This window comes from Pagrus major, chromosome 5 (assembly GCF_040436345.1).
Source record: "Pagrus major chromosome 5, Pma_NU_1.0".
Taxonomy (NCBI): domain Eukaryota; kingdom Metazoa; phylum Chordata; class Actinopteri; order Spariformes; family Sparidae; genus Pagrus; species Pagrus major.
In genome coordinates, this window is record NC_133219.1 from 3,972,093 (window position 1) to 3,993,775 (window position 21,683).

At 39.7% G+C, this 21,683-nt stretch overlaps 2 protein-coding genes across 5 annotated transcripts in view; both read right to left on the reverse strand.

Moving 5' to 3' along the window:
• Positions 1–1,555: 1,555 nt before the first annotated feature.
• rpl35 (ribosomal protein L35) lies at positions 1,556–4,620 on the reverse strand. The gene is made up of 4 exons (XM_073466405.1): positions 4,560–4,620; positions 3,902–4,038; positions 2,843–2,924; positions 1,556–1,750 (listed from the first exon to the last, which is right to left on the reverse strand). The coding sequence occupies exons 1-4, from the start codon at positions 4,560–4,562 to the stop codon at positions 1,601–1,603; spliced, it is 372 nt and encodes a 123-aa protein (XP_073322506.1). The 5' UTR covers positions 4,563–4,620; the 3' UTR covers positions 1,556–1,600.
• A 906-nt stretch (positions 4,621–5,526) lies between these two features.
• Positions 5,527–21,683, reverse strand: part of golga1 (golgin A1) — a 30,102-nt gene continuing 13,945 nt past the window's right edge. For all 4 annotated transcript variants that reach the window (XM_073466015.1, XM_073466016.1, XM_073466014.1 and 1 more), the window contains 14 exons: positions 20,790–20,915; positions 19,549–19,644; positions 19,079–19,174; positions 17,625–17,720; positions 16,839–16,979; positions 16,594–16,668; positions 16,092–16,181; positions 15,397–15,499; positions 14,545–14,705; positions 13,867–14,025; positions 13,654–13,713; positions 10,316–10,540; positions 10,092–10,178; positions 5,527–8,875 (listed from right to left, as the gene is read on the reverse strand). In XM_073466015.1, coding sequence (XP_073322116.1) covers positions 8,795–8,875; positions 10,092–10,178; positions 10,316–10,540; positions 13,654–13,713; positions 13,867–14,025; positions 14,545–14,705; positions 15,397–15,499; positions 16,092–16,181; positions 16,594–16,668; positions 16,839–16,979; positions 17,625–17,720; positions 19,079–19,174; positions 19,549–19,644; positions 20,790–20,915 — 1,596 coding nt within the window. In that variant the 3' untranslated portion in view covers positions 5,527–8,794. The remainder of the gene's footprint in view (positions 8,876–10,091; positions 10,179–10,315; positions 10,541–13,653; positions 13,714–13,866; positions 14,026–14,544; positions 14,706–15,396; positions 15,500–16,091; positions 16,182–16,593; positions 16,669–16,838; positions 16,980–17,624; positions 17,721–19,078; positions 19,175–19,548; positions 19,645–20,789; positions 20,916–21,683) is intronic.

Genomic DNA, 21,683 nt, shown 5'->3' on the forward strand with positions numbered 1-21,683 from the left:
CCAAGAGGATGTCAATGTTACTACCTTTGTTTTCATATAGTATGTTAGCGATACATAAGATGAAGGTGTGATGCCCTCCTCTGGCAGGCAGCTGAACAGACTCCATCTGCTTCAACTGACAGCCACACATGTGACGAGCTAGTAAGAGACCATGAAGTCATAACAAGTTATTAAAGCGATTTCATATCACAACACTTTGGTATTGTCAGTTTAAGTAAAAAAGAAAAAAATGGACAATACACCACCCAAAGCAGGTTCTTTGTTACTCTACCATGGTTTGGTCAGGAAAATGGGCTTTAATAACATTAAAAATGTGCACCATGTGGTTTTGGGGAAAAATTTTCAAATAAGGCAAAGCTCTTGTATTTTAGTCTAAACACACTAAAATACTCTTTTGTGACTGAATAAACACATTGACCTTAAAAAGGACAACACAATTTTATTGCTTTACTCAAGCTGTTCTTAGAGGACAATAAGGTCCCAAGAACAGTTTCAGTTGTAGAAAAAAATAAATGAGTAATTTCCTCAATATTGTAAATGAGTATGAATTTCTACTCCAAAACTACATAGTGCCTCTTTAATGAAGAGGCTAAATTTTTCAATTACATCCACGTTTCTAGACTGAATATAGTGATTTACAAACTAGTCTGGCACGGCTCCACCACATTAAAGATGCCTGAGCCCAAAGCCACAATCGCTGAAGTACTACAGGAAGGGACAGAGTCGTCTATTTTCTGAGACGGCTGAGGTCATTCAACATCTGCCGGACTATGCTCAGGATGTTTTAGGAGTCTGTGGTGGCCAGTGCTATACTCTATGCTGTTGCGTGCTGGGGCAGCAGGCTGAGGGTAGCCGACGCAAAAAGACTGAACAGACTGATCCGCAAGGCCAGTGACGTTGTGGGAGTGGAGCTGGACTCTCTGATGGTGGTGTCAGAGAGGAGGATGCTGTCCAAGTTACATGTCATCTTGGACAATGGCTCTCATCCACTCCATGACGTGGTGGTCAGCCACAGGAGTATATTCAGCACTAGACTAATCCCACCAAGATGCACCACAGGAAATCATTCCTGCCTGTGGCCATTAAAATGTTCAACTCCTCGCTCTGAGTGTCAGACACTGAGTCAATAGGAGGACTCTGGACACTTTGTTCCTCTCTAATTTGCAATTTGAGAAAGTGTGCAATGGCAAATGTGTTTAACTTTACATATATACAGAGCAATAAATATTGCCATATTTATTCTAGTGGAGCGTACATTTCTTGTATGTGTGTATATATATATATCTGCATATTCAGAACTTTGAATGGGAGCAGCTGTAATGTAAGCAATTTTCCCTTGGGGATCAAAGTATTTCTGATTCTGATTCACTGAAGTCACCATAATACATCTCTTGTTCAAAGATTGAAGATCTTACAACAGCTGAAACTGAGAAAACTAAATGTACATGACAACCTATTGTTATTGATTATATACTTTAAATAGGAATTAAATGATTGGTTCAACTGTGACCAGGGTGCAAGCATGATGTCTGTGGAGAAAATACTAAACAGGCAATTCTGGTCTTTTACACAGATTTTATTTTGTCAATAGAAAAAGCCTCTAAGCTTTAACTGCAAATTTGCGGATGGAGTAGAGGAGGTCTTTCCTCTGCTGTTTCTTGGTGCGGAGACTCTCTTCGTGCTTGTTGAGCTGCCGACGCAGAGCTCTGGTCTTCTTGGGTCTCAGATCCAGGGGCTTGTACTTCTTACCCTGAAAGAAATTAACTTTCAGTAGAGCTGGAAAAAACCCTCAGCAACACTTTGTATTATAGCAGAAAGACTACTACAGAATGACAAGTAAAAGGACAGGAAAGAGTAAATCTGCAGCAGTTAAGATGTGGAAAGGTTCCACATTTGGCTTAAGTAGCATTGCAATTCATTTTATACTATTCAAAAAGAAGAATATGGACCCGGGAAGAGTAGCTGGGCTTCAAGGCATGGCTAACTGGGATCCGAACAAATAAACAAATGCAGTTGTGTGGTTTCATGCATTTTGTTTTCTCAATGCAGTAAGCACAATGCAAAGCCTTAGATGTAAATATTTAAATAATCTGCAGTCACTACATGTAACGCTGAATAACAACACTTGTGTAGCCAGCTCAGGGACACATGACATGTGATGCATCAGAAAAGAACATTACTACATCACCATGTTTACACCAGCTGCAATTTTGTAACGTAACTGCATATGATGTGACATTATCTGAACCTTTATCCGACTTGGGTCAGAGCAGGTAGGCATATTATGAGCTTTTAGAGATGTATACATCAGTTATGTCATTTATCAAATTGTGTGGCACTACTATCCATCTCTTCCGTTTCAAGTGCCCAAACAGTAGTACATACTGGTCAAATTTCCCATTCAAGGCATTACCCTGAATGGTGTTGTAGGGTAACCTAATCATGCATCATCTGCCATCTTAGTCTACTGGTACATCAAGAGAGTGGTTGAACACTTTGGAAAAAGTGCATGTAAATAACAAAAACGGGCAACACAGTTGTGTTCGATGATGCAGGGAAAAAAAATACTACAATTGTTTTATTCGCAACGTAAGTGACCACTCAATTCAAAATGTCTTCATTACAGTTATTGCGGTCCATGTAAACAATTGATAATGATCACTCAGGTCATCTCAAGTCTCAGTCTTTTGGTAAGCAGTTGTGAATGCATCAGCAAAATCATCAGCTCACAAATATCATCTTTGACAAGAGAACCAAAGAGGAAAAGCTCAAGTCCCAAGCAGGCATGCATGTGCTCAGTAAGAAGATGTTAGTACAATCCAATGTAGCTGATTGAGCTCACCTTGTAGAACTTCCTCAGGTTCTCCTTCTGTGTCTGGTTGATGACAGTCAGGACTCTGGCGATGGATTTTCGGACAACACGGCTGCAATGTACAAATAAAGTCAGATCCTGTTACACAGATTTTACTTTACTGGTGAATTAGCTTCAATATAGGCATACAGAAATCACATAAGAGCACCATGGGGGGAAAAGGGCACCCACTGTGACTGTTCTATACTGAGTAGGTGATCTGTACATGTACCTCCACACTGACTCAAAGGATTTGCACATTAATACTGACATTTTGCATCTCTTCCTTATTTAATGGCAGCAGTGTGAAGTTTAGCAAAATGAACCAACACATGCAGTAGTGGTAAATTTGTATACTTCTGATTATTTTACACGAACCTTTCACAGGTATTATTTTTGATGCACTTTCACTGTACAAATAAAGTCAGTTCATGTCATTGGTAGAGCAACTAGCTTCCTGGCTCCTATACTACTGATGAGCCAGACTGTGGTTGCCTGTACAACACAATTATTAATAAATGTCGTCATTACAATTATTGCTGTCCATGTAAACACTAATTGATAATGAGGATCACTCAGGTTATCTCAAGTCTCAGTCTTTTGGTAAGCAGTTGTGAATGCATCAGCAAAATCATCAGCTCACAAATATCATCTTTGACAAGAGAACCAAAGGAAAAGCTCAAGTCTCAAGCAGGCGTGCATGTGCTCAGAGAGAAGATGTTCGTACAAGCCATTGTAGCTGGTATCTCTGCTAATCCTAGATCCTGTTACATAAATTTGTACACTTCTGATCACATTACGTGAACCTTCTGGGTATTATTTTTGATGTACTCTCACTGTACAAATAAAGTCAGTTCATGTCACTGGTCGAGCCACTAGCCTCCCGGCTCCTATACTACTGATGAGGCAGACGGTGATTGTCTGTACCGACACCAAAGACACCCGTTTGTGCCGTGATCTTCAAGACATTCTGTCAAATCTGAGCCAACCTAGTCCAGAGGTGGAAATGTGCCGACATGCGTCATTTTACATCATTTACACAGTACGTACATCTTGGAGAGCTTGGAAGCAGCTCCACCGGTAACCTTGGCCACACGGAGCTGGGACAGTTCATTTTTCAGGTCGTCCAGCTGCTTGAGCAGCTCCTCCTTCTTCTTGCCCCGCAGATCTCTTGCCTTGATCTTGGCCTGACCCACGACAAGAGAAATATTTTCAAGTTATAGCACCATAAGTATCAAACATGCCATCTCAGGCGGCATCCGCATAAGATACCTCAGCTTGGTTGAGCTTCCCGACACGAGTCAGCCTAGCTAACAACTCGTTAAGATTAAGTTTATATTACCCCTTGACACCATTCATCCGTTTAACACAACATGGTTAATTCAAGCCATCTGCTACCAGTATGTGCGAAAACACATTGTCCGTACATTAACCGTTCGCAAAATGCAGTGCTTTCTTTTAGCTAGGCCATCTGTAGCCTGCCATATTTTCATTAGCTTACGGTTAGCCACTCAGGATAGCAGCGTCGGTCGGTGCCAGCGCTCCAGAATATAACATTTTCTACAGTTCCGGTAGCAGCCAACTTATCGCCACATGGAATAACAACTACGCGAGAAGCTTATGTGTCCGTATAAGACACATTTTAGAGGGCTAAGTTGAGATAGAGGGGAAAAAACTCAAAATTGATGGACGAGCGTCGGCTCCTCACCATGTTCCTTCTCGCAGCCCCGTTGGAAAGGCCGGACACACCGCGTGCTCAGAAAAAGTAGCTTCCGGAGAATTTCTTCTTCGTTGGTTTGGGTTTCAGTTTGACGACATGCCAACAGCGCCACTGATGGGTGAAATTAAAAGCGAATACATTTTATGATACTTTTAGGGAATTAAAACGTTTCTAACGGCCAGGGGCGGCTCCTCGTATGGGCAGCCGTCCAGGGCGGCATTTGTGGAGGGGCGGCATGAGCAAAAGAAAAAAAAAAAGGAGGTTCACCTCTGGACCTCAGCTCTCTCTACTGGTGCGGGGGAGCGGTGAAGCAGGGGATTCATCTTGTGCACAACTAATGCAGCTAGTAGGCTAAAGTCAATCACATCACCAACTGCTTCCAAATAAAGCACATTTCAGTCATAATAAGATAGATAGATAGATAGACAGATAGATAGATAGATAGATAGATAGATAGATAGATAGATAGATGCTTAAGTAGCTATAAAATGAAATAGAGGTAGATAAAATAGAGGTAAATAAAAAAACATACTTAGGGAAAATAAAATAATACTGAGGTAAATAAAATAAAATACTGAGGTAGAAGACAAAAGGTAAGTGGCACATAAGGTGCAAGAGGATAAGGTGCAGTATTTATGGTGATAATAATTTAAAGAGCATTATTTGTGTTTGGAGTGAGCCTTATAAAGTCTGATGGCACCAGGTAGGAATGATTTCCTGTGCCGTTCCTTTAGGCAGGGGGGTTGAATGAGTCTTCTCTGTATTTTGCAATTAAATGTTTTAATCAAAACTAAAAATATAAATGTTTGCTGATACCATATGAAGAAAAAATATTGAACTATGAATAATTGCAGTATAGAATAAGACATGTTTAATATTAGCATCCACACTATGACATAACATGGGATAATAAAGGGAACATTAATTTAAATATGCAGGATTTGGAGCCAGAAGGCATGGTTTTATCATTTCGGATTTATTATTAATGAAGGAAACCTTTGTAGTGGCAGCAATCGTTAAATCATGAGAAGCAAAAGACAGAAAAGCTGTTGTGATTGTACAGTTGTGTTCCAGGGTTTAACAGAATCAGTGCAGTTAAAAAGTGCATTCATCGTTTCTTTTGATTTTCATGGAGACAGCATATTATCCATCAGTCTGCTACCTGTCATTAGTAATACTAGATGATGACAATTCTGCATTCAAAGATGTACTCCCTCATCCCAATATTCAAATAATGTATTCAGCACACACCATGTCAATGCCAGAAAAACAACAATCTGACCTAAAATACAGTTTTCTTTTCTGTTGATGATAATCATAGGCAGACAGCACCCTGATGTATTTCTGCTTCACACTGTATGTATACCTCTGGAATGAATACAAGTGCTGAATCCCCCAGCTTCAGAAATGAAAAGCATTGTGAAGGACTGAGGAGACTGCTTTAGGGATTGAACTATGCAGTTCAAGAGTAGGCATGCAGATTCCCTGGAATCTGGACTGCCCTCTGATGTAAAAAATAAACCTCATGATGTTGTGTGTGACATCACTCAGAAGAAGAGGGACAGAGATGGGCAGAGGGACTGAGTGACAAGCCAAGGCAGAAACATGAATAGGTTCAGGTCTATGATGATGATTTTGATAAATACTGCAAAATGGTCACATCAAATCATTTACAGCCACTGATTTATAAAGTTATCAATGCATACAGTATGAACATATTTCTATATATAAATAGACATGTGGAATGTACTTTTATTTACATTAGCAAAGGCAGGTAAAGGTAGAGCACGTCTTCCAATCATCTTTTACATAGCATTCACTTATTTCATCACACTGTTACCCAAATGGAAAACTATAGTCTAAATGATTCATATTGATGTTAATGGACTTAAAACAGTCTGTGTGTACAGACTGTATCAGCAGTGTCAGCCAATTTTTTCATCCAGTAGCAGCAATTGAGAAGAGAGATTTTTTTGGTCCTGAGCCTCCATGGCAAGCACTTCCAAGCTACATATATATGATCCCACAACAAGCTCTACCAGTCAAATGTTTTAGCTTATACTGTATGTGGTTTAGGATGGGGCCATGGTTTAATTAGTGTTTGCCAATCCAGGTAACAGAAAATGGACATGGGAGCAAGGTCTGCCATAGAAATAATAACAGTCATGGCCATGCTGTTAGGATTTAATACTCATTTAGATGAGCTGTGGAACTACAGCCTGGCCAATATCCGTACATATGCTTATGTAGGTTGGTAGGTAACGAGAAGTTGCAGAGCAGAGATACCAAAGATTCAAACAAATTTAAGGGGTCTTTATCAAAAATGTTCACTATATGTCAAAATATTGTCAAATTTTTTCACTCTGTATCAACTATACTGTAATACTTGTATGGGCCTCAACAGTCAGTACCAGCCAGGCTTGAGCTCAGATCTTCTTGGGATGGTGACTTCAGTGATACAGTACGAATAAATATGATGATAATATAATTGAAGTCTTGTTTAGACTGACACCTGACTCACTTTTGATGAGTTCAATGTCAATACAGACTAATCATTAAGCATCAATTACATGTAGTAAAATGTCAGCATTCTCATTTCTCATGAAGTTATGGAGTAACTGTTTGTTTTTTCATACTTTGATTTTATGCTCAGATCAAAAAAAGGGAAATGAAAAACGGGTCAGGGGCTGAACTTGATTTTGATATTTAGTTTGTCTGATTTGTTTGACCCAGAAATTATTGACTTCTTTGTGTGTTGCACTTGATAAGCGTGCAGCAAATCCACCCACCAACAGTTCAGTGTGAAAGAAAGCCTGAATAACCAGAATCACGCAGTGATTGTAAGTCAGTGAATTGACACCATGGCCACACTGGAACCATACACAAATATAATAAAAGACTTTTTTGAAACTGGGAAGACACATGCAGAGATTTCCACCACACTGCAACAGACGACGCTGAAGTTGGCGTCCGATTCACAGCTATTTGCTGTGGTTCTACCTGCTCAGTATTAAAAAGTCTCAAGAAACCAACACAAGAAGAAGTCAATAACTTCTGGGTCACACAAATCAGACAAACTAAATATCAAAATCAAGTTCGGCCTCTTACCCCTTTTTTTCATGTCCCTTTTTTCAATCTGAGCATAAAATTGAAGTATGGAAAAACAAAAGTGATTTGTTTTTTGGTATCAGATTCATAATCAAATAACAAAATAACAAATCATGTTTTCATTTACCGATTTTGGTTTCCCAATTGAATATTCAAGGAACGAATGCTAGACGGATTGAAATGCCAGCCTGCATTGCCATCCCTGGATAACAAAGTAGACAAACACATTTCCTTCAATTCTACCATGATCGTATTTCAATGGATAATAAAGAAAACAAATTTACTGCTATTCCATTAAAGAAATAGTTGACGTTTTAGTACAAATTCAGAAAAGGTGCCTGCAAATTCCACATGTAGGCAAATTTAGATCCTTCAACACAAATATGAACCATTTATGTCCATTTGGCAGGTATCATTAAATAAATTCTCACTGATATTGAAACCAAATTAACTTCGGTATCCTGTTCAGGTCATTAAATTACACATATTAATTAAGCAGCCCTCTGTGATTTAAAATTAAAGAGTTACAAAGTGACAGGCTAAAAGGTCCTTTTGCAATCAAAGCCTGGACCGTCCATTTAGGTCACATTGCTTTTTGTTCCAACAAATACACATGTGATTATCATGTTGAATCTGGGCAAAAATGAGGCAGTTCCTAAAAAAAAACAGTCAAGTCAGTCTGTTACCTCTTTTCTGATGTTTTGTCTCATTTTCTTTCATGCTAACTCAATTTTCAATGTTTTCATGGACTAGAAAATACCAGATCTCTGTCACATGTCAGGGAAGACAAATGAGACATGAGACACTTAAAACTCCAGTGTGAATGATGTGTCTGTCAGCTTACACTCTATAACATTTGGTCAAAAGTCCATCTGCCTTAACCATTGACAAGAAACAACTGATTATGAATAGGTCTTAATCCCACAAACATACTGTGCAGTCCTCTGTCCCCACAGAGCAGACAAAACTGACACAGACAGAACTGTGGGAGGCTGTTCAACGTTTAAAGCTAGAGTCATGCTCAGTGATGGGAGCCACAGAGGAAGGACTCTCTCCTCAAGGAGGTGGTCCTTTAGTTCCTTTCTCTCCATCACTTCAGCTCTTTCTGCTGCTCATCAGCTCCAGTTAGTAAAAGTGCCTGAGACTGAAGGCCTGATGATACCCTTAGGAGAAGGCTTGGATCCAAACCAGGACATCTAGAACACAAAACATACCAGTCACCTGGTTGGTTTACAATAAAACAAGCTTAAATGAATATGTATATACTATCACTCAAAAGATTGGGGTCACTTAGAAATGTTCTTATTTTTGAAAAAAAAGCACATTTTTTAAAATTAGCATATCATCAAATTGATCAGAAACATAGTCCAGACATTATCAATGAAGTTAATTACTATTTTAGTAGGAAAATGGAATATCTACATAGCTGTACAGAGGACCATATTCAGCAAGCATCACTCCTGTGGTCCAAAGGCACATTGTGCTCACTAATCCATGTTTGTAGTGTTAAACAGCTAATTGATCATTAGGAAACCCTTGTGCAATTATGTCAGAACAGCTACGTAGGCAGAGTAGCACAGAAAAAGCCACATCTGACACTGGCCAATAGGAAAAGATTAAGACGGGCAAAAGAGCACAGACACTGGACAGAGGAAGACTGAAGTGTTACCATTTGATTTCACCAAATGATCTCTGATCACGATCATTCAAGATTTTTTCTGACCACATTTCTTCCTCAAAGATGACGGTTCACCACTATCCTTCCGGGTTCTTAAATAATGCATTGGACAGTTCTTAACCCAATTTTAGTAGTTTCAGCATCTCCTTGGTTGTTTTGTCTTTGCTTGATGCAGGCCAATAATTTGACCCTTCTGAAACAGAGTAACATCTTTTCCACAACCACAGGATATGTCTTCAGACATGGTTGTTTAAGAAAGGAGAAACTCCTCACTGCATCAATCCAGGTGGTGACATTTTTTTGGCCAGGCAGTGTATATAAGAGTAATTTCCTTTTAAAGAGACAGGGCCTAATACAACATTTCATATTTGATCACAACTGGACCACTCGTGAATTTCATTTATACCTTCAAGAAATTTCCAAATGAGAGAAAATTGGTGACAACAAAATGTTCTCTTTAATTACTTGTATGTATGTATTCACTTAAGAATTAATCTGTTTGCAAAGGTGGTCATTATGAGCCATAGTGGTAAGTGGAAAAGTGACTTTTCCACTCCGATCACAGTAACACACTTAACTTTGATATAAATAATAAAAATTCAAGAAACAAAGCTTTAGTAGCCTTTTGATTTTCCACTGACACGTCCAGGATGTCTAAAGCCATTGTCCCTTTGCAATGAAGTGTGTTTGAGGCTGAAGACAAATAATACAGTGAGTGTTGATGAAACACCAACCTTGTACTCCAGAGTTTGTTTCAACATGTCCTCTTCCTCCCGAGTGAAGTTCAGCAGCACAGATACAGCTCGTATTAGCTGGTATGCCTGACAGAGTGAGACACACAGATTCAGAATGGGTTTGAGGCAGAGCCTGGGTCAGTCATTGAGTCAATACAAATAAGGCAGACCTACAGTTCTACACACAAATGCCTTCCTTACAGCACTTCTTTTAGCCCATTTACCTCAGCCTCTCTGGATGACATGAACTTAAGCACAACGTGTTTGAGATAATCAAAGTTGATTTCTCGTTTGTCGTTGAGGTCTGAGGTGTTGGTCACTGTGGGGTTGGAGGTTGGCGGGCTGGGGTTGGATACTGGAGGCAGATCTGGACAAACCCTCTCTTGTTTTTCTGCTCGGATTTCTGGCAACTTCTCCTTCCCTTCAGCTTCTGGCTCAGGCTTTAGCTTCTACAGAGCACAAAGTAGGAAACACATATCAATAACAATTTTCATTTAGAATTTCACTCAGTGAGCACAAAAATATTAGCCCCGGCACAATCAATCAAGTTTCTAACGTTAAGAGAGCACGTAATTTAACACTATGATATTTTTTTTATGATTTTTCAAGTAGTTAGTCGTTATGCTAGTGGTGTGGACTGTATTGTACAGAGGTAGCAGAATATCACAAATAATGAAATTAATCAACAAGGTAAAATGTATGTAATTAATTAAACAGTTCTTTCATCGAGTAAGATCAGTTTGGTGGTCTAATTTCATATTCCATTTCATAATACTTCACATTGAGCCTGTGCAAGTTTCTACTTGTCAGACTTTTCTTGCCAATCAATCATTTATGTTGGCATGACTTCAACTTTTTTTTAATTGATAGCAGCTTTGGCTTGATATCAAGCCTAAAGCAGAAGAGAGAAAAATAATGCCAGCATCCTCCAGATTAGAGGCAGACATCATGAATCGCTTTGCTGAGTCGAATGACTTCATTTAGTTCAAAGATGTGTAGTCACTGACTATGTAGTTTATTCTACAGATGTATGGATGTTAATTTTATTGGCTGATTCCAAGTTTCGATTTTTTAAAAGTCTGACCTGCTGATTCCATTTTCTTTCTCTCTGCGAGCAGTAATTGACAGAGTACACAAACATTTATATTTCTTTAATGGAAAATTCCATTCTTTGTTTATAGCAAAACATAGACTATTGAGCAACTCATGTATTATTTTTCCAAAACTGCACCAAGTTACAGGACCCTCTCTCACTCTCACAAATCTCAAAATTAAGTGCTCTGTTACTGGACAGAGCTTTGTTGTGCAAATAAAATCCAGCTAAAAATGAACTGCAATATATCCCACTTTATCTAACATTTGTAAACTATGATACTGAGTGGTCCTGTCGGGGGGGCAGGTGGCCTGTGTGTAAATTTTACCGGTACAAAATTTTGTATATCTGACCACATTCTGGCCAATCAATCGATGCATCCGTAATTTGTCCAACCTTATCCTGAGCAAAGCGACATGTCAATATTCAAATCCACTTCAGTATGTACACCAGTAGGTTTAAGGTGAGGGGGAGAATCACATGTGATACTAAATATGTTGGTTACATGTTAAAATGCCCATGCAATTTGTATTATGTAGGCAAAACAAAACAGGAGTTAAAGACGAAAGAAAGAATCTGTGACTGTAGGTGTTTTATTTGTAAAACCATGATGATGTTGGCTGATTGTGGTAACCTATAATTAACACACCTATTAGTATAGATTGGCTGTGAATTTACTAGAACACACGATGAGGAAGGGCATCTTGCCCAAAATGTCCATGTGGCGGTATTAAACAGTTTAATGGGAGTGCTGTCCTCAATTTTTCCTTTTTTTTGACTATTCACCAGTAGATGTATGCATCACCCCAGGAAACAATGGTCCAATCATGATCCAGTCAGACTCACTATGATGAACCAGGAAATATTGATCATATTATTGACACGAAAAAAGCAAATGCATTTGAATGTCAATTTCTTTGGTTGTGAAACAGTTGTGATCAGACATCCACTCCACTTACAAATACAGAAAACACCTTTGTGCATTTATGATTATCTACATGTAAATTGTATAAATTGTTTTAAGCCTGTGGTGTTTGTAAGAGTTAAAAGTGTTTATCCAAGCCCTGTTCGAATGCACATGGGAAAAGTTTGACTTCAGGCCTTTCTGCCTGAAAGTTAGATAAGGCTCCATTATTATAAAGAGCGATAAGCAGAGGAGCTTCATCCAGGAGATTGAGATTTGTGTCCCATGTGAGTCACCATTGACTTGACATTCACTTTTAGACTTAACTGACTTATTTATTTCAGTTTTTAAGATTCAAAAAGCTGCTGAATGCACACAGTGTATATAAACTTTAGCAAACAGCTGAATAGCCTGTTCATGGTAATGGTGAAGAAACGTACTGTGAATCACAGCTGAGCTGATAACTGCGCTCTCAGTCACCAGTGAGGGGCTCTACTGCTAAAAGCACATGTACTGAACAACTTTACTCCAGATCACACAGCTTTATCTTTAATTTCACCTAGTTTTAAAAAAACAGGATGGACTATCTCCTTTATCAAGAAGTGTTCACTTTGCAGACATATTACAAACCCCTAATGGTCAGGCATCAGCATATCTTAAAGATCTAATAGAACCTATTACCCCACTTGAACACTGCGGTCTCAGGATACAGGGTTACTTGTGGTTCCTAGAGTCTCCAAAAGTAGAATGGGAGGCCATTAAGGACCTCTCCTGTGGAACAATCTTCCAATATTGGTTCAGGAGGCAGACACCTTCTCTATGTTTAATAGTAGACTTAAAACTTTCCTTTTTGATAAAGCCTATAGTCAGGGCCTGCACAGGCTCTTAGCTATGCTGCCATAGGTTTAGATTTCAGACGGATTTCTTATGATGCACTGAGCTTCTCTCTCTTTCTGTCTATCTGTACACATTCATGTCTCAGTAATACATGTTAGTGACTTGGCTTCTTCCCCAGAGTCTCTGTGCTCTCTCCTCGCAGGTTATCATGGATGGTGGTTGGCCCTGCTGCGGTCCTGTTTGACTTCTACCATCATTATCATCATCATCGTCATCATTATTATCATTATTATTATCATTACTATTATTATTATACTTTTAGTATTATTAGTATTCATATCTCAATTAGTAAAGCTGTTATTACTGCTGTGGCTGCTGCCTCCCGTCTCTCTCATTGCTTCTCCCCCCTCTTGCCCTCCCTCCCTCCTTCTCTCTCTCCCTCCTTCTCTCTCACTCAACACAACCGGTAGAGGCAGATGACCGCCCACCATTGTGTCCGGTTCTGCTCGAGGTTTCTGCCTGTTAAAAGGCAGTTTTTATCTTGCCCATGGGGGAAATGCTGGGTCGCTGTAAATACATTCATCAAGGAGTATGGTTTAGACCTTCTCAATTTGGAAAGTGTCCTGAGATGACTTTTGTTGTGAATTGGCTCTATACAAAAAGATTGATTTATTGATATTATCAGAACAAAATAAACAGTAAACATATGAAGAGATTCACTGTCTGACCAGTTCCTTCTGCAGCGTCCTCTTCAGTTCTGCCAGTCTCTGTTGCAGCTGCTTGATGGTCTGCAAAACAACATCAATGTGTTTTAGGTGTGATGCTTGGTCTATCGCAGGTATGTACTATGTTTCTGCAGAGTGCATCTGCTTGGACCTGGTGCTGATATTTTTCAATTAAAGCTAGAAGAACAACAGAATGGGAGTATAAAGGTAGCTGACCCTGTTCTTGTCACTGAGCTGCTGCTCCAGCTCTCTGTTGACCTTCTGAATGTGATCCAGATCATCCACAGTCACACTGCCATTATGATTCTCCTCACACACTGCAGGGCTGTGAAGCTGTTCTGTCAGGGTCTCCACCTCCACCTCCAAGTATGAGATCTGGGCAACACATTCCAAACCACACTGACCATTTATTCACGTTGGATTTGTGGCATGAGTTGAAATTTACCTCTTTAAATTTGTGGCATGAGTTGAAATTTTTTTGTGGCATGAGTTGAAATTTACCTCTTTAAACTGTATCAGCAAATAGATAATAAGATATGATAAAATCAGAATATAAACAAGATTAGAGCAAACCGATGGTGACATAAAAAGACAATAAATAAATGTGTTGCCAGTAAAAACACCCATAACAAATTAAAATGAACTAATTAAACTTGAGTCTTAAGCTTGAACTCCAAATACAGAATACTGCTCTGTGCGATGGACAGGTCAATAACGAGCAAGAGATAAAAATTGGTGACTTGCTGACCCGTGGGTCGTGTTGAACAACTTGCACATTTGGATGACTGTAAAAACCTACACAATGTATTCATTATGCTTGCTGCATCAATAATGTATGAAACATGTAAGAGCATGTGTGCATGAAGGTATTTCTGACTGTGTGGTGGTACTGACTCGCGCCTGGCAGCTGTCTAGCTGCTGTGTCTGACTCAGCAGCTCCTCCCTCAGGCTCATCAGCTGGGAGTCTTTGTCCTGCTCCATCTGCTCCAGCTGGGCTCGCTGCTGCTCCACCTCCTCCTGCAGCTGGACCAGTGATGCCTGCCGACGCTGCACCTCTGCAACACACACACACATTTGATTGTTTTCTTTGCGGAAATGTTGTACAGTAGGAGGTTGACAGAAATCCACCACTTCATGAAAAAGTAGCAATATTTGTGTTTAGTTAAAAAACACAATCCAGAATATTAAAATATAAGCCTTTTTTTTAACTAACACATTCTGCAGAGCTATAGACAACCTAATAAAGCCAACACATTGCTGTAGCAGCATTTGTAATTAATGCCAAGTCCATTTCTGAGGTGTTTGCATTATTGTGGCTACTCCCTGTACAAGGGGTTGATCAATACGAATTTAGAAAAAACAATGTATTCATGCATATTTACATGGAATGTGCTCAATAAGGCACCCAGCAAACACAAATCGTAATAAATTGAAAATATAATTAAATGGGACTACATCTCTTCTTACAGTGTTGGCCCACACTGTATGGACTAGATTGGAGTTTTAATAAAATGGTATGCCGATATGTAGTCTAAATCTAGTACACCATGTAAGCATGGCCATGTTTGTAAAGGATTTTAAATGTGTGTGTGTGTGTATGTATGTGTGTGTCTGTGTATGTGTGTGTGTGTGTGTGTGTGTGTGTATGCGTGTGTGTGTGTGTGTGTGTGTGTGTGTGTGTGTGTGTGTGTGTGTGTGTATTGTGATTATGTGTATGTGTGTGTGTGTGTGTGTGTGTCTATGTACCATTCTGGAGTGTTTTGATGTCTTCCTCTCTCAGTGTTAGCTTCTCTGTGACTGCAGACACGTCCTGCTGTGAGCTCTGTAGAGATGTGTTCAGCTCTCCGACCTGACAACAAATCAAGGTTAACACAGCACAAGCTTCACATTCACACAGAATGACACCCAGCTCTGAATTCCTTTTACATTGTCTTTCATAATCTTTCAGTGTTCAAATAAAGTTACAGTCCAATGAATAACCACTCTTCTGTTCTTAACTAGAATTACCGCATTGTGGCTGAAAGCCTCCGCGCACCAGTCAAGTTGCTGTTCATGAGCTGTATGTCAAATTTTATTGTAATTATTGTATGAATTCTTGAGTTATGGACAAAAATATGTTTTGTCAAGTCACAGTGACCTTGACCTCTGATCTTTGGCCACCAAACAGTTCATCCTTGAGTCATAGTGGACATTTGTACCAAATTTGAAGAAATGCTCTCAAGGTGTTCTTGAAATATCATGTTCACAACAATGGGATGGATGGATGGATGGATGGATGTATGTACAGACGGACAGAGCGACAACTCAAAACCATAATGCCTTGAGCCACCACTGTCGCGGGCACAGAGGCATAAAAAATGAATATGTGTGTAACACATGTCAGCTGTTGCTTTTATATTATTGTGAATATTACATGATGTGTGACATGTATGCCTACTCACCTGTGTTTGCAGCTCCTCCTTCTGTTGTCTGGTTTCTTCTAGAGCTTTGGCAATTTCCAAGCTCACTGTCTGCCGGTTATTCAGCTCCGCCTGAGGGAAAACATCAAGAAAAAGGCAAGAGTGAAGACTATAAATACAAACAGTTTCTTTTAGTATCTTTAGATGTCCATATTTGCAGTGAATCTGACAAGTTTGGTGGCTGTTCAGTTCAAAGTCCATAGCTTTGCTGCTTTGTAGTCATTGCAGCTGTATCACAGTATGTGAAGAGTACAACTGGAGAAAACATGTCAGGTCATGTGTTTAGTGTCTGAGCATCTAGTTTTCATTATTTCTCCATACAATGACAGACTTTAATATTAAACAGTGGAAGAGATGGATTTTTTCTATTAAATGTTTGTATTTGAAATACTGAATATCTGTATCACTGAGTTCTCAGCTTAAAAGTCAGTCAAATGTTTATTTGTGCAATAAAAAAAAAACCTAGTGGTGTTGTTGTTCTTACCTGGCACTGCTCCAGCTCTTCTGTCAGCTGCTTCACAGTGGAGTTTGCTTCTCCTCTCTGCTTGTCCAGATCAGCCTGGCGCACAAGAAGGGAAAGTATTAGTCAAGACGGAGCAAATGGTGCAAACAGTCTTCACTGCAATAAATACATTTATATTAATGACAACAGCATGACTAATGCACAGTGTTACAGATTACAAATAAATCTTTGAAAAAAAGAGAGTTGTAAATGGGAGCAGAACATACCACCCTGTCCTCCAGCATCTGTCTTTCTGTCTGTAGAGAGGTGATGCTGTCCTCCAACCTGCTGGCCTTCTCCTGACTCTGCTGCTCCAACAAAGACACCTGCTGATCCAGAAACGCCTTCTCTGCACTCCACTCTCCTTGCTGAACAAAACACACAAATATGCATAGATCAACATATGCATTCAAAAACAAACTGAAAATCAGTATTTGTACTCAAAAACAACTTTAGTGCAATTTCAGGTTTATAACAGCAACATATCTTTGTATTGCTTTGTGTTACAAATGTGTACACACTGCGGATCAACATATTACGATATCAATTAATATGTATATTATGTCTGCACATTTACAGCTGCTCTTTCATTTTAACCAGACTGTGCAAGTATTCCCAAAAGTGAATATGGTCATTTTCCTGAACAATAACCACTGAAATACGCATTAGATATCATGGCAATAACAATGTACTATCATTGCTGTCTGTCACAGTGTCATTCTTGATACCATCACAAGTGTTAGGAGCAATGGACAGCCACTGTGCAGCAATCCTCTGACCAATAACTGATAGAGGAAAGTGCATCTGTAGTTCATATTCTATTTTTATGAGGAAAGCTCTACTGGGCCATTTCCCCCAGCTGGCTGAGAACTCTGCATTACAAGAGGTCGGAGCATCTTCCAACTAGAAGTTTATATGATGAGATAAAAGTCTGTCTATTTTGAGAGGGAAACGCCAAGCCTATAGCTGTCTCAAAAGCTCAATTTGTGCTCTGAACTGACAGCAGTACTCACCAGTTTATCCATGTGCTGCTGTTTCTCTGTGATCTGCTGCTCTGCACTCTTTAGTCTCTCATTACTGTCAAGGACCTTCTGCTCCAGATTAGCTATCTGAAACAGAAAATAATAGAATGATTGATTGCAACCAGATTTCCACACTGTGAGAAACAACATCAGCAGAAATCCATTTATTTCCCATTACGGTGAAGGGCCAGACATATTGAAGTTAGCCAGAATGTCCTGGCCATGTCCTAATTTTTCACTGTAGTCAGGTGTCACCAGAAAGTCAATTCTGTCTGATTCCTCCAGAACCATGTTATTTTGTTAAAGGAACTTGGGGCAGGATCAAGAAATAAGGCTCAATAGTGACACGACGGCCGTTGCAGCCATTAGGTTAACTGCAGCCATCAGCCAAGCTGGTGCGGGAGCGCGCATGAACTCTTCATAGCAGTGCAGCTGATGCCTTATCCCCTACACACAATAAGCTGCCAGGAAGCCGGCTCGCTGTGTGTAGCGACACAGAAGCACGGCGATTGACCGCTATGGTTGATGCAGTCTGAAAGGCACAGGCGAGAGCAAAGACGGCATATTGGGGGACAGAAATATTGTCTCTGATACGGGATTGCTGTGTGTAAGCGGCTAATGTTGCTACACAGACACAAACAAACCGTTAGCCTGTGGCTACAGCCAGCTGCTAACGTCACCTCCCGGATAACAGGTTGGGCTTTCGGTCCCATATATAAAGGGACATATTTCTAACTATTCGGTTTCAGACTAAAGGACCGTGGAAAATGTGCAGTCTGTAACTATTCAGTGTTACACAGCGGTGGACTAAGTTACATGTTTGCAGCTAACGCTACTTTGCACGTTAGGTCACTCCGAGTCCTCGGTGATCTCATATGATTTTCAAATCAAGCTCTAAACATGACCTGTAATGTTTTCTCACCTGGTTACTAGGAAATGAGCCATGTCAGCATCTGTTTTCAGTCCCAATTCAAGTCTAAGCTGCCTCCGTGAGTCGAACGCGTATCCGATGTGTATTCGGGTACCAGCCCGGCTTTGGTTGTAATTTTGTTTCGACTCACGACATGCTGCTGATAAAACCTTCGTTTTCTTCTTAGTGTGACTTTTAAGTGGACTTTGTGTGGTGGTGGTGGGTCGTTTGCTGGCTGTAGCAGAATCCATTACTACCCAAACACTAGTTTGGGTCCACCGCCCTTGTCTTCTTCGCGTATCCAAGGACGTGCATTCAGCGTCATCGGACGTCACGTCCGCAGGACTGCGCTGGAAATTCGGACACCGAATTGCAGTACATTATGCAGCACACAGCCTGTTCAAGGCAATGGAGAGATACGTGGGTGGGCTCATTCTTTTTGGTTTTGAATACTTACAAATCCTGCCCCAAGTTCCTTTAATGAACAATCCTCCAAAACTTGGTTAGTCTTGCCGTATTGTGTGTGTTTGCTTACTTGTGTGTCTGTTCTTTCTTTGTAGGCTCTGGAGGAGTCATCTTTGTGTCGGAGAAGGGTTTGCAGCTCAGTGATGCTGCAGCTCATTCTGGATACCTGAGGACAGGCACGAGAGACACAATCGGAGGGGCATTCTGTGATGCCTTCAATAAGACGACTTTTTTGACAATTCAGGCTGTTCTAAGTATCAAAGAGTAAATTGAAAGTAAATAAAAGTACATTGAAATTAAAATGACCAGATTTTAAATGACAGAAGTCATGTTAATGGAAATGGGAAGAAATAAAATAGCACTCTTTTTATTGGCCTGAAAGCTGCAACGGTAAAATTAGGTAATATCTCAGAAGTTCTATTTAATCCACAGAAATTATATTCATTTATAATCACAGGTTTGCAGATTTGGTGGCAGATGATAACAGATGCAGAGACTTTACCACACATCAGGGTTTAGGGAATAGATGCACTGGTTTACCTGTGCCTCCAGAGAGCTGACGGTATCAGCATGGTTTGTCCGAACCACTAGCAGCTCTGCTCTGGTTTCTTCCAGACTTTGCTCCAAGCTGGACTTCTGAAAAGGCAACGCACTGATAAATAGAAGGTTTAGCTTCTATATGCTTGGGCATAGTAATAATGAAATACATGAAAAAAGGTAAGCTTTGTACTACTACTACCACTAATGTTTTTATACTCAACATGTGTACCACAGACTGATGAGATCAAAAATGGATTGAAAGCTTCAACAGTATAAAAAGATTGACAACATACAGATAATAAAACAATAAAATCTCAAATCTAATCTTATGAATATGTTGTAATGATGTCAAAATGTTCGTTTTTCAACACTGTAAGCAGACATTACCTAACATTGCATACATAATGCTAGTTTGCCATCATTACATAAATACGCCTATAAAAATTACAAGCCAATTTAATTGTATTTCATTGAATTGCAATTGTTGATAAATTGGTAACAGGTCCAAGCCCTGACAATGACTGAATTAGAGAAGTTTATTAATTTGGTATGTACATACTACTGTATATACGACCCTAAATCCAAAAAGGCTGGGATGCTGTGTAAAACTTAAATAAAGTGATAATTTGCCAATCCTATTCGACATACTCAACTGCAAACTAGTTACGTATGTTAAGTGTTTAACCCCAGAACTTGAATGATTTTTGCAAGCTATGTTTTTTTCAAAATTTGATGGCAGCAACATGTTTCAGACAAGATGGGACAGGAGCAACAAAAGACTGTGAAAGTTGTGGAATACTCCCAAAAACCTAAAAGGATTCATTGGTAACAAGTGATCGTTTCATGATTGGGTGTGAATGGGGTGTCCTCGAAAGGCTCAGTTGTTCACAATCAAGGATGGGGCGAGGTTTACCACTTCGTCAAGCACATGATTGTGTAAAGGATATCACTACATGGGCTCAGGAACACTTCATAAAACTGTTGTCAATAAACTAAGTTCATTTGCAAATAATTTGATTCTTATTTATTTACCTTTAACACAGCATCACAACTTTTATGGAATTGGGGTTGAATATCATTGATAGGAAAGCTGTCCTGCATGTTTTCTAATATGCATTCTTAGATATTCTTATAAATTATAGAGCTGAATGAGTTTTTCAATGTCTGCCAGCAGTGACTGCCACATCAGGTAAAGCAGTAGGTTTCAGCCAACACTGGGCCCTGCTCTAGATGTTCTTCACCTCCTGGAGAAGCTCCTGCAGATGCTCGTCCTGGCTCAGATTCCCCTGTAGTCGCCTCTCAAGAGAAGTCACTTTTTTCTGAAGGTCCATTAACAAGCGCTCCTTGTCCTCCTCCGTCACAGCAGCCTGATAATATTAAGGCAAGACATGAAACAGGCTTTCAATGCTGGCAAATTAAAAACCTGGATTATATATGTTGTTCTTCTGAAAAACTGGTAAGATTCAAACAAATTGAAAGAAACATATTCTGTAATATTCCGTTATCCTCCATAGATTTCCTGACTGCCTCAGAGGAATAATTCCTCTGCCTTGAATGCATTCTCATTCTGAATTATTTGATACTTGAAGAGTTACATAAAGCCTGGACTAGATATTGGTTGCTTACTGTTGTACAGGTTGTACATTATATTATTACTGATGTCTTGTACTAGGGACAGTAAATTTTATATCAAAATTTCAACTATTCAACTATAGTTCAAATGTGGGAAAATGTTCAAAAATTCAAACTCAGTCTACAAGCACACCAGACTGTTTGAATTAATTTACACTACTCCAGGCAGGATGCACTGTGACCCTGGTATACTGGATACCCTACTGTTCAGGAAACTAGAACAGTCACAGTAACAGTGACAAGGACATCTTGCTGATGTCAGATAGAAGCAAATAGCAATGGATAATCACAACAGTAACTGGCGGGCCACATATCCTGCAGGAGCAGCGTGTGTGCATGGCTGTACATCTTGGTTTTCATTTCGGCGCCAATGTAAAAAGGTTAGAGCAGCCACACAGCCCACGTGAGCAGCCCAGGTTTCTCACATGCATTTCACATGAGGCTGCAGTGGCACATCATCTAGAGATCTTTTCTGCATCATGTGCGCAGTTCACTGCAAAAAT